General features: G+C 44.0%; 1 protein-coding gene across 1 annotated transcript in view; it reads right to left on the reverse strand.

Moving 5' to 3' along the window:
* CAND1 (cullin-associated and neddylation dissociated) overlaps positions 1-12,116 on the reverse strand; it is a 102,892-nt gene that overhangs the window by 64,258 nt on the left and 26,518 nt on the right. Inside the window, exon 5 of the mRNA XM_087400318.1 lies at positions 8,847-9,012. Coding sequence (XP_087256444.1) covers positions 8,847-9,012 — 166 coding nt within the window. The remainder of the gene's footprint in view (positions 1-8,846; positions 9,013-12,116) is intronic.

Here is a 12,116-nt window from a genome sequence, read left to right on the forward strand (position 1 = left end):
GCTCTCAGTTGGACTATTGTGCAGCCCCTTGCTGGCCAGAAAGGCATCAATTTTGGCATACCATGCACGTGGGGCTTGTTTCAGCCCATACAAAGCTTTATTCAGCTTGCATACCTGATGTGCATTTCCTGAAATTTCAAAGCCCAGAGGTTCTTTGACATAAACTTCTTCCAACAAGTCTCCATTAAGGAAAGCTGTTTTAATGTCCAACTGATGAACATTCCATTCAAAATTTGTAGCCATGGCTATAACTGGCCAGATGGTTGTCATCCTAGATGTAGGAGCAAAAGTCTCCTCATAATCTATGCCCTTTTTCTGAGCATATCCTTTTGCAACCAGCCTTGCCTTGTACCGATCAATGGACCCATCTGACTTTCTTTTGACTTTGAAAACCCACCGTGTACCTATGGCATTCTTACCTTGTGGCAAATCCACAACATCCCAAGTCTGATTTTTATGAATGGACTGCAACTCATCGTGCATGGCATTCATCCGATGCACATTATCTTTTGCTTCTTCAAATGTCTCAGGCTCCTCCTCATCAAGAAGAGTACCTGCATAAGCTGATTCAACTGAATGAGCTCCCTCCATGTGCCTTACTGCACTACAAGTTCTGCCAGGCAATGGAGCTTCAAGCCTACTCTCCTTGAGAGTCTGAAGCAACCAATGCGGGACTGTTTTGGCTGCGTGTATCTCTTGAATTTCTTGCCTAACAACTTCATCCACACCCTGAGGTTGTACCAATTCAGCTGGGGGCTGAATCTGTACTTGTGGAGCTGGCGGAGGTTGCTGTAAATTCTGATTTTCAGCGGGGGAACCAAATGCTATAGGAAGCATCCCCTCAAACACATCATCTGAAGAGGCCGGAATCTGAAATTCAGCATTTGTATGTGCAGAATTTTCAGAGAATATGACATCTCTACTGACACAAATCTTGCGTGTAGCAGGATTGTAGAGATGATAGCCTTTGCTTTGTGAAGTATATCCCAGAAAAATGCATTTTAGTGCCTTATTTGACAACTTATGTATGAACTCCACAGGCACGTGGGCATATGCAACACAACCAAAAACTTTGATGTGGTCCACTAAAGGCTTTCTCCCATGCCATGCCTCATAGGGAGTGATTGTCTTCAAAGCCTTTGTAGGAGCCCAATTTAAAATATAGTTTGCACACATGAGGCCTTTCAGCCAAAACCAATAAGGCAACTTCTTACTTGTGAGCATGCATCTATCCATTTCCATGGTGGTGCGATTCTTCCACTCAGCTTTGCCAATCTGTTAAGATGTAAGCCTCACTGTAAGCTGATGCATAATGCTTTTTCTTGAGACATGTACTCCCCCCCTCGATCTGTGCGAAGTGTCTGCACCTTGAGTCCTGTCTCCTATTCAACCATAGCCACAAAGTGTTTGAAATGCATAAACACTTCTGATTTTGCCTTGAGACCATAGACCCAAGTATAATTGGTAACGTCATCTATGAATGAATGTAACAAAATAGAGATAACCCCCAAAAGCAGGTGTCCTCATGGGACCGCAGATATCACTGTGAATATGCTGCAATTTTCTTGTAGCTTTCACTGAACCATCCTTCTTTAAGGGAAGCCAATGCATTTTGCAAAGAATGCAACCTTCACATGCATGAGGAGGAGGCGACTCCAAAGGAGGTAATGCATCAACCATATCATGCCTCTGAAGTGTCATTAAGCTGCCATAGCTCATGTGCCCATACCTGGCATGCCATAACTCCGCATTCTGCATCGCAACAGTGGGAGTGCTAACTGATAATGCAAGATGGGATCTTTTTTCATATAAATCAAGCTGAAAAAGACCCCGATACAGAGTGCCAGACAACCTCAAAGCATATTCATTTTCTTTGTCTCTGACTGCACACTTGTCATCATCAAAAACAACATGAAATCCTCAAAGCATATTCATTTTCTTTGTCTCTGACTGCACACTTGTCATCATCAAAAACAACATGAAATCCTCCTCTATTGAGTGAGGACACTGAAAGCAAATTCTTCTTTATACCTGGCACATAGAGTACATCTGATCTGTGCCATCAGTGGATGTGAGAATAATGTCTCCCACTCCACACACTGAATGAGAAGAATTATTTGCACAAGTTACCTTCTTCTTGGTGGGTGAAGAATGCAAAGTTACAAACAGATTCTTCTTGGAAGTGATGTGCTTTGAAGCACCACTATCAAAATACCAAGTATGTAGTGTCTCATCAACACTGAAAGAGCATTCATCCTTTGAAGGATCGTAACTGCAAGTCAAGAAAGCATATGGGTCATCATCATTAGTGGCTGTAGTATCTGACCTACCCATTAAAAAATCTGAAGTGCAAGTCAAAAAGGCATAGTGCTCTTCAACCAAGTTGGCTGCAACATCTCCTCCATCATGACAATGTGGACCTGATCCATCTGATACAACCATACCAGAATCCCTTTTCTTTTTTTTGGCTATACGCTTCTTGCACTAATGACAGATGCCCTTCTTTTTATGCTTATTTGTATCACCCTGTGCCTTATAAGAAGGCTGTCCAGAATCAGCTTTATGCTGATGTGTGGGCTGATGGGCATATGACTTATGCTGCCCTTTACCCTTGGGTTTGAACTTGGAGAGCATAGCATGCTCGCCAGCCCAGGTTGCCAGATTTCTACGTGTTTGTTCCTTCTGCAACAGAAGTCCTACCAACTCGTGAAAGGAGAGGGGATTGCTGCCCCCCCTCAATGACTGATTCAGCGAGGTGTGGAAACCGAGATAGGACTCAGTAAGAGAGTTCAAAGTGGTGGTGATCATCTCTGAATCCGGAATGACTTCATTAATATTCAGCAATTGTTCCCTGAGGTCCTGAAGCTTTGTGAGGTGAGAGTTCATGGAATCTCCCTCCATATTTGTATGGGAAAGTTCTCGCTCCAGAAAGGAAACCCTGGCATCATTTCTTGGTGCAAACATACTTTCAAGTATCTCCCAAGCTGCCATAGATGTCTTGCATGACCGAATATGAGGTATAATGAACCTCTTGACAGAAAGAGAAATTACTGAAAGAGCTTGTGCATCTCTAGAGTTCCATCTTTTCTGCTCTACTGTGGGAGCTCCTGGAGCCGCTGCTCCAATCACCTGTGCTGTATTTGTACCTCTACCCCTGCCTCCAGCAATAGGAGTGACAGGTATAGGCATTGTATCTGGTCTTTCTTCATCTCCATTGACATAATCCCAAAGATGTATGCCAACCAAGATATTGCGAACCATGAATCTCCACAAGGAGTAGTTGGTGCCATCCAACTTATTCTCCTGTGTGAGAACCCCGAACACCTCATTTGAGTTGTTCTGAGCCATTTGCACCAGATAATCTCAAAAAATACAGAAAACTGACCAAGTGAAATCCCTTCCTAGGATATGAAATGCACAAGTAAAATATGCAAAGAAAAATATGCCCACAATGACAAATACTGTCACAACCTATCAAAGGCTCAAAATGCACCACAAAGCTCTGCTCAATTCCCAAAAATCTGCAAAAGGTGGCAAAAGTTTGCAATTTGACTCGTACTGAGTCCAAAACTACTTGCAAACTTCCAAACTGCCCTTTTACCTACAAAATTGCAACCCAAATGCAAAAGCCCCAATTTCTTGTGGGAAATTTCATACAAAAGAGGGCAAATGGTCTGAAATCCCCAAATGTTACACAAATTGCAGTTTGCCTGCAAAAGCCCCAAATTTCACTGCAAAATTGCAGTGCGATTGCAAAAGCCCCAAATTTTTGCAAGAAATTGCAACTCAAAAAAGGGGCAAATTGACTGAAAGCCCCAATTTGCAATTTATCTGCAAAAAGAACCAAATTCCACTGCCAATGTGCACAAATGAGCACACCCTCAATCCCAAAATGCACCTGCTTGAATCCACAGCCAAACAATGGCTCACTGCACAAATGCCTGACAAGGAAAATCTGCTCCGAAACAAAAATTGCTAGAACAGAACTGTAGGAATCAACAAAACCAGATGTATCCTGTACGGACAGCAACGACACTACTGACAGTCCGTACAATTGTACGGGCTGCTGTTGTACGGATGTACGGCTCTTGTTGTACGGGTGTACGGTTGCTAGTTGTGTTGTACGGACGTACGGCTGGCTGACGCAAGATTGTACGGCTATGTACGACGGTCTGCTATCAACTGTATGACGGTCGTACAGCAAAGGTACGACGCAGGTACCTGGTTGTCGAGGGTACAACGTCCGGTGGTAGCTGTTTAGAAGACAGCGCATGTGCGGCGCTGTACTGCAGTGTACGGACTGCTCATGGGAGCAGTGTACAAGATGGCGACAATGCTACTCTGCAGTACGAACGACGGCGCTTGTACGGACGGGAGCTGAGAGCAGATTGGCGCTGGTACGACGGTGCAAGAGCTGTACAGGGTGTATGACGAGTGTATGAGCTGTACGCAATCAGTCCGGACAGATTGTACGGATGGATTGTACGGGCAAGGAGCTGTACGAACGACGAGCAAGAAGAGCAAGGAGCAGGGTAGCTGGGCACTAAGCTTGCGGGCAAGGAAGCTAGGAGCAGGGTCTAGCTGCTCTGATACCAAATGTTAGAAACGAGAGAGTGAGAGCAGGAAGCAAGAGAGCTGAACGTAGTACTTGCAATAGAAGAAGTGACTGATACAAGAAGTGGGATGGGTTTTGTCTAAGTGACAAAACCTTATCCTTCACTAACCGTAGTTAGTGAACTAACTATGGTTAGGAAAAAAAACCTCTAAATGAGGGAAAAGTGCCCCTAACCTACTTATTACATTACATTGGTCACTGCTGAATTATAATAATGATTCTAACAACCCATCCACAAGGCAAGGGATTCCATGAGCCTGGAGAACTACAGGACCATTATGATTGGACATGTCATGTCCAAGATTTATGCATCAGTACTTGACTCCGAGGTTAGCACACTTGCAGAGTGTTGAAGACTTAGAGCAGTAGGACAGGCCGGATTCCGACGTGATCATGGAACCATGGACCACATTCTCACACTCAAATGTATCATCAAGGAGGCGAGGTCACGAAAACAGAGGGTTTATTGTTGCTTTGTGGATTTCCGCAAAGCATTTGACACAGTCCCGAATGCCCCCTCATACGGCGCCTACATCACTTGGGTTATGACCAGGAGATCATTTGGACTATCAAGGCACTTTACAAGAGAGTTTCTGGCAGAGTTCGGGCAAGATCCGGGTAGACAGACGAGATCATGAGCGGTGTCCTTTGTCGCCTACCTTGTTTGGCCTCTACATTGACGAGCTTGAGAGAGTGATGTAGACACAAGGGGGGCAGGTTGCTCTCTTGCGGGCACGCTAATCCAGATTTTGCTACACACATGACGTGGCTCTCTTGTCTTCCTCAACAGAGAGGCTTCAAATACACCGAGACGCAGTACAGTCCTTTTGTGAGTCTCATGATTTGAAGGTCAACCTAGGTAAAACCAAGGTCATGATCTTCAATACATCTCCAGCCATCATGCGACAGGAGCAGTTCACATTTACGGGGTCATCGGTTGAGATAGTTTCATCATACACTTATCTTGGGGTTATCTTCTCCCGACCCAGCTTCACTATGAGACCCGCGATGCAGGCACGCTTGAGTAGAGAGTATGGTTCATTGGCCAGACTAGAGAGGCAGTGCTTCCGCTTGCACTTTCAGGATCCACGCACCAAGGGATTGCTTTTTGACTCCTTGGCTCGCTCAATGGGGATGTACAGCAGCCCTTGTTGGGGACCAGACTTGTCGGATACAGAGTGGGCCCGTGTGGAGCGGCTACAGGTTCTCATGTTATCACGGATGATTCGTGGTAAGTCATCCGTTCCTCACCAGATCATTTAGGCTGAGTTTCGGTCACCCCCTTTACAGCTAGATGCTACATTTCAGGTCATCACATATCTGTACCAAGTTAGGGAATATGGGGATTATACCTCGGGGCATAGCAAGCTACCATGGATAGCTCTATCCTCTTCTATGGCACTTGCAGCAGGAGGAGACCAGAGGTGTTGGTATGCACGTATAGAGAGATGGTTTGAGGAATTGGGGCTCCACATGGATAGACTACCTCCCTTCCAGTACAGCATGGATGCTGTGTTTTCTCCCCTCTTATCACACGAGGTCAACCAGGTTACCCGTGAGGATCTACTACAGCTACACACATTTCGGACCTGCTTGGGACCGAGTGAACTCCCAGTGAAGCTTAGCTTCTATAGAGATCACTTCTTACATATCACAGCGGAGGGTTTCATTGACCCACTAGGATACACACAAATTCACCTACCCCACTCGTTGAGGATCTCTCTTCGACAGTTCCGGGTCTCTTCACACGGACTCCGCATCGAGAGCAGCAAAGCAGAGCGACTACCCAAGGAGAGGCGCATATGCACACTGTGTGACATGCAAGAGGTTGAGACAGAGGAGCATTTCATCTTCAGGTGTCCTATGTACTATGAGATCCGAGGACGTTTCCACTGCCTCTTCAGGAATAGTTACGGGATTTTGGCCTGTTTCCTCTCCTACCCAGACCAGCGGTGTTTGGCAAGTTTCATTCATGAGGCACTTAGACACCAGGAGAGGATACTTCAAGCACAGAGACAAGAGCAGACTTCTTCCTCGGCTGATCCCTCTCAGAGCTCTATCACAGAGTTCTTTCAGCTAGATCACGTGGACCCCCACGAGACGAGGCCTCGACATGACCATGACCCAGAGCTTGTGACCCAACAGCTCAGACAGCCGCTCGACACACAGATCACACTCAGGGACATCCCCTTCTTTAGAGTCGGACCCCGACCGACGGGGGTCACAGTAGCCCTAGTCAGACGCACAGCTACAACCAAGAGACATGCCATGACCGCACCTTTGAGTGGCCGACAGCACTCTATTGCCGACTTCATGCCTCCACTACCCCATCCATCCTGATATCTTGCTGCTACCGATGATGATGATGATATTGATGATGATGTTGAGACTAATATATAGTCGAAGATCGACATGACTATGTTGTACTTAGGACTTAGGACTATAATTCTGCATTTTTGCATTTTGCATTGGTATGGATGCTCGTTTAGTAGCTCCACTACCACAGCTTGTTGTATCAGGATTTTCACAGTCTCATAGACCCATCGGTCTTCCGAAGACTTTAATAAACTTTCTTTCTTTCTTTCTTTCTCTCTCTCTCTCTCTGTGGATGGCATGGGAAAAAACCGAAGGCCCACATAAACAATATATGCAGTTAGAGATAGTAGCAAGAGAGGCCAATATCAGACTGGCAGCGTGCTACATTGCCCTCCGCAATCACCCATCTACAAGAAAAGATCCTCTCATGCATTTGGGGGAGGATGTTTTCTAGAGACCATGCAATTATTCTCGCAAGGGGTTTCAATGCATGGACGGCTCAATGCAAGGCATCATTACATTGGGAGGAAGAGACCCATATGGATGAAAGAAATGGATGAGGACAATGAAGAAGAAAGGAAGTTGAAAACGACATTAAAAGATGATCACCCACATGCTTCTCACCTTATGCAGATGCTTCGGCTTGCAAATGGCACCTCATATTTCTAAAGACACGGAAGGTTACACATACAAAACCCCTCAAGGATCAAGTGCCATTGACTACGTGATCATAACCCTGCCTGCAAGAAACATACTTGAATATCTCAAGATTGAGGAGACTGTTGAGTCTGACCACAGAGTAATGTCTCTAGGCATCATAGGGACAAAGAATGCTGAGAAAAAAACAGAAAATTCCTGCACACCCCAAGCTGAGAATGGACTTCAAAAAGGCTCATATTTATGAGAGGGAAATAGAGACAGCAATGTCACAAACTCAGATGCCATCTACTTGTCACATAAAGAACAAATGCATACCACAAATGCTGCAGGTAGCAGCCCAAAATTGCTTTATTGAAAGCAACGGGAGGAGCAATGGAATGTGCTGCGAGCACCGGTATTACCAGGAATGTAAAAATGCAAATAGGGCCTGGGAAACAGTGGCTACAGCTGAGAAAGAGGGCAAAGCTTGAGCATACAAACAGGTGGTAAGGAAAAAAAAAAGAATAGTCTCAAGAGCAAACAGCTTGAGAGTCTTGAGGAGCTTAAACAAAATCCCAGAAAGTTTTTCCAGAAGTTGTATGGCAGTAAGGCTCCAGACACACAAGGACTAGTGGCCGAGATGCTGACATGGGGAGGAGAGAAGAAAGAATGCTCACCACGCATATGATTATGGCTCTAGAGGAAGGATTTCCATCAGAATGGCAGCTTAGCAGGATTGTATTGATCCATAAGGGGGGAGATAGCAGGATGATAAAAAACTACCGTACAATCATGATGAGCAGCCTAATGGCCAAGCTGTATGCAATATCATTGAGCAAAAAATCAGCAAATGAGCCGAGACACAAGGAGTCAAGGCACCATCCCATGCAGGGTTTCGTCCCAAACACTCGACAGTGCTCATTAGTCTGCAAGATTGATGTTAACTACAAAAGAGAATGATGTCCTTATTTACAGGCTGGAACTGTGCACCTTGTACAGGCGTCATGTCATGCATATGCTGCATCTTCAGTGACATTAATGAACTGTTTCATTTCATTCATTTCTTTTGCTTGGTTGGCTGACACATCCAGAGCGAATGACACAACAGCAGTAACCCTAACATCATAATCCATAGCCCATGGCACGAAAGTGCTAGACAGAAGAACAGAATAGAGAAACAAGAACATAAACAAGACTTCCAGAATGCTAAAGCGTAAAAAATGATGCTTCATTTAAACAATATACATACAGAAGATTACAGCTATGGAGTGCTCACCAAGGCATTGAATTGCACGCTTTCTGAGGCCAGCTTGATTTGAAGTGAGTTGTACAAGCAATGAACTCAGCAATTTCTCATGATCCACTACCATCAAGTTACCAAAACGATGAAGTACATCACATAAAATGTCAAGACACTCGCTTTTAACTTCTGTGCTTGTATCCTGGAAAAAGTATTATACCACTGTATTGAATCAAAACCTCATGTTTCTTAAAGCAAGTCATCATTATCAAAAATTTAATTTTCAAGGTGCTTTGATTATCTGTTTTATACAAAAAATGGAACTTAAGAAAGGAGAAATGTAAAAGAAAAGTTAAGCAAACTTACAAGATCACAGAACCAAAAATAGGAAGACAAAGAAGAATGAGAGAGTTACACAGTCATCACCACAAAATAGTATAATGCATGCCCCTTGAGTAAGTAAAATGTGGTTTGCTAGAAAAGTGCACATATAAGCACCTGACTTCTACCAACAAGGTTTTCAATTGGACTCTCTTTTTTATGCACTTTAGTTCCAAAGGCTTTGGCGTCCAGGCCTAGAGGCATGGGTTTACATCACCATACAAGACACAAAAAACTCACCCAAGGTCTCATAACACATTTAACTGATTTATTATCCAGTTTTTTTCTTTTTTCGCATCAGGGATACAAGCAAAGGTAGTGCAGCCAAATATCCTGAGGTGACAACTACAAAGGCCTCTTTAGGAAAAAAAATTAGTGAGTCTTTCGTAGCACTCCAGCTATGAAGGTACGTAGCTGTATTTTTACTACTTCAACCACACGTAGTTTGGTCAGTTATGGGCTTTCAGCTTTACTCCTGGTTGTCTCACCTAGAGGACAGTTCATGCACAACGCTGTCTTTTAGGGAATATAAGAAGCACATTGCTCTTTCCATGCCCTTCTCTTTGCAAACTTCAATAATTTTTCTTATTTATATTCTCCCCCTTAAACTGATCTGAGAGCCTTAACACGCTTGCCAGTTAAGTTTCAGCCATGGCAACAAATTCCTTCAAGTACTTAAGGTCTCAGACTTCTCCTTTAGGAATTACACCCATGTCTTCCCTTACCTCATAATGATTTGACATTCAGAGGACCACATAGATCAAAATGTACCAGCTCCCAGGATTTTTTTTTCTTAACCCTTCTTCGAAAACTTTTCAGGCTGTGTGTTTCCATGATACATCGTTTGCGAATCATCTTCGTTGTCGAAGATGAGGTAGGTCACGCACAAAACCTTTCCTATCCATGACAGCTAGGCTTTGCAAGTTCAATTGGCCAGACCTTTCATGCCACAGAATTTCGGCCAAACTTATTTGGTTTTGAGATACCTGAGGTTTTCTTAGAATAACTAGTCTGAGGCATAACTACATTACTAGGTATAGGCCCTCGTTTAACCATATCTACCTCGAAGCAAGCTTCCCGCATTAAAAGCAAGGTCCTTTCTTCTTCTTGTCACTCAAATTATGGCTATCTTTTTTATCATGTTGACATTGAGAAGTAAATTCCCGCTTTGGAAAGCGTTGTGGTGAAGAGCATGGATGTGGTGGAACATATAAGGCTTGTACTTCACTTGTCTCATGTGATGATGATGAATGAATTAAAGCATTTCATGGTTTCTAAATTTCATTTGTGTATCACTTCTTCACTCCCTAGCCTATCTCTCTCTCTCTCTCTCTCACTCACTCTCACCATGTTTCTTACATGCTATCAGAGCAGGTTAGCCCTTCCCTAATCAGCCCTGCCACGTCATCAACCCTAACCCTAATCTGCCTATGCAGTCTCCTCCTCTCAGCCGCCTCAGTTTTGCCTCATTCTATCTCTTATTTTCAGCTGCCCCTACTTGATTGGATTTTCTGCACAGCCCCTCCTTCTCCATAGCTTGCTGCCTCCATAACCGTCTCCAATAGTGTCATTCCCAAGCTGTTTCAGCTTTCAAGTGAGTTCATGGCCGATTTCAAGAGGACAGCCCAGTTTTCTGGAAGGAGGAATGAAGAAGCTTCAGTTCGTGGTAGAAGAGGAGGCTACTCTCTCACTCAAGCAGAGAGACGGTATAGCTTTGTGCTTCTCTTGCGGATCATCTCTTTCCTTTAGAGGGTCAGAGCGCAGGTGCTTGGATCATGTAACACACAGCCATATCAGCTGCTCGCTTGCTTCAAATCAACCCCCGCTTATCTAGGCGCCTATTATCTGCTCGTCAGTACCCTGTTCTGTTGGGATATCTCAAGGAGGATCAAATGGCTCTGATACCATGTTGGAACACTGAAAGGAAAGAGTTGAGTGGACACAAAATCAGAATACTTGCATATAGAATGAAGAAGAAAGAGGTCCTTAAGTAGGCACCTCATACAAGGTCACTGACATCACTGATGACCTCAAAGCTCCTCAATCATCTCCTCAATCTGCTCCTAGATTCACTCAATCATCCTATGTGGCTTTTCCACCACCTAACTGTGCTTGTGGGCACCTAACTGTGCCTCTAGCACTCACACATAGAAACATAAGGTGTGCCTGAGGCATACACCTTGAGATATCCCAACAAACCCCCCCTCAAGGAAATGCCTCAGGCTATGTCAAGGATACATCTAGTCTCATAGTTTCTCATGCCATCTCATGGTGGTCAAGGATAAATCTATGGCTAGGTTCTCATGCTAGCAAGGGTTTCCTTGGGTGTAAGGTAAACAGAAAGGGATACAAACATACCTTCCAATGGTTATCTCCCCTACATGTACATGCACACAATGTCTGTAGGAGGTACCATGGAACAAAAACATACACATGGCCTACATCATAAGGTGACCAGAGATGTTTACAAAACACACAACACACAATAATTTATTTTCATTCATTTTGGAGGACTATCCAGATTTCTCTTTTTATGTCAAGGTACTCAGCCTAGATAGTCCTCCAAAATGAATGAAAATAAATTATTGTGTGTTGTGTGTTTTGTAAACACCTCTGGTCACCTTATGATGTAGGCCATGTGTATGTTTTTGTTCCATGGTACCTCCTACAGACATTGTGTGCATGTACATGTAGGGGAGTTGATAGAAGCTAACTGAGTCATAAGACTCCGCATATAGTTGACATGAGCAGCTAAAGTAGTATCACTTGCCATCTTTAATTCAAAGAAAGAGATTTTAAGTGATAGTTTAGATATGTGAGAGCTTGCACTAAAAATCAAGTCTAGCTTCTGCCATGCTTCCGATGGAGACTCCAAGTCAGATATATGATGTATGTAATCATCACCCAAAGCTAAAGCAATTATAC

Source organism: Dipteris shenzhenensis, chromosome 29 (genome assembly GCF_047967505.1).
Source record: "Dipteris shenzhenensis isolate YYH24624 ecotype China chromosome 29, Dip_SZ_1.0, whole genome shotgun sequence".
NCBI lineage: Eukaryota > Viridiplantae > Streptophyta > Polypodiopsida > Gleicheniales > Dipteridaceae > Dipteris > Dipteris shenzhenensis.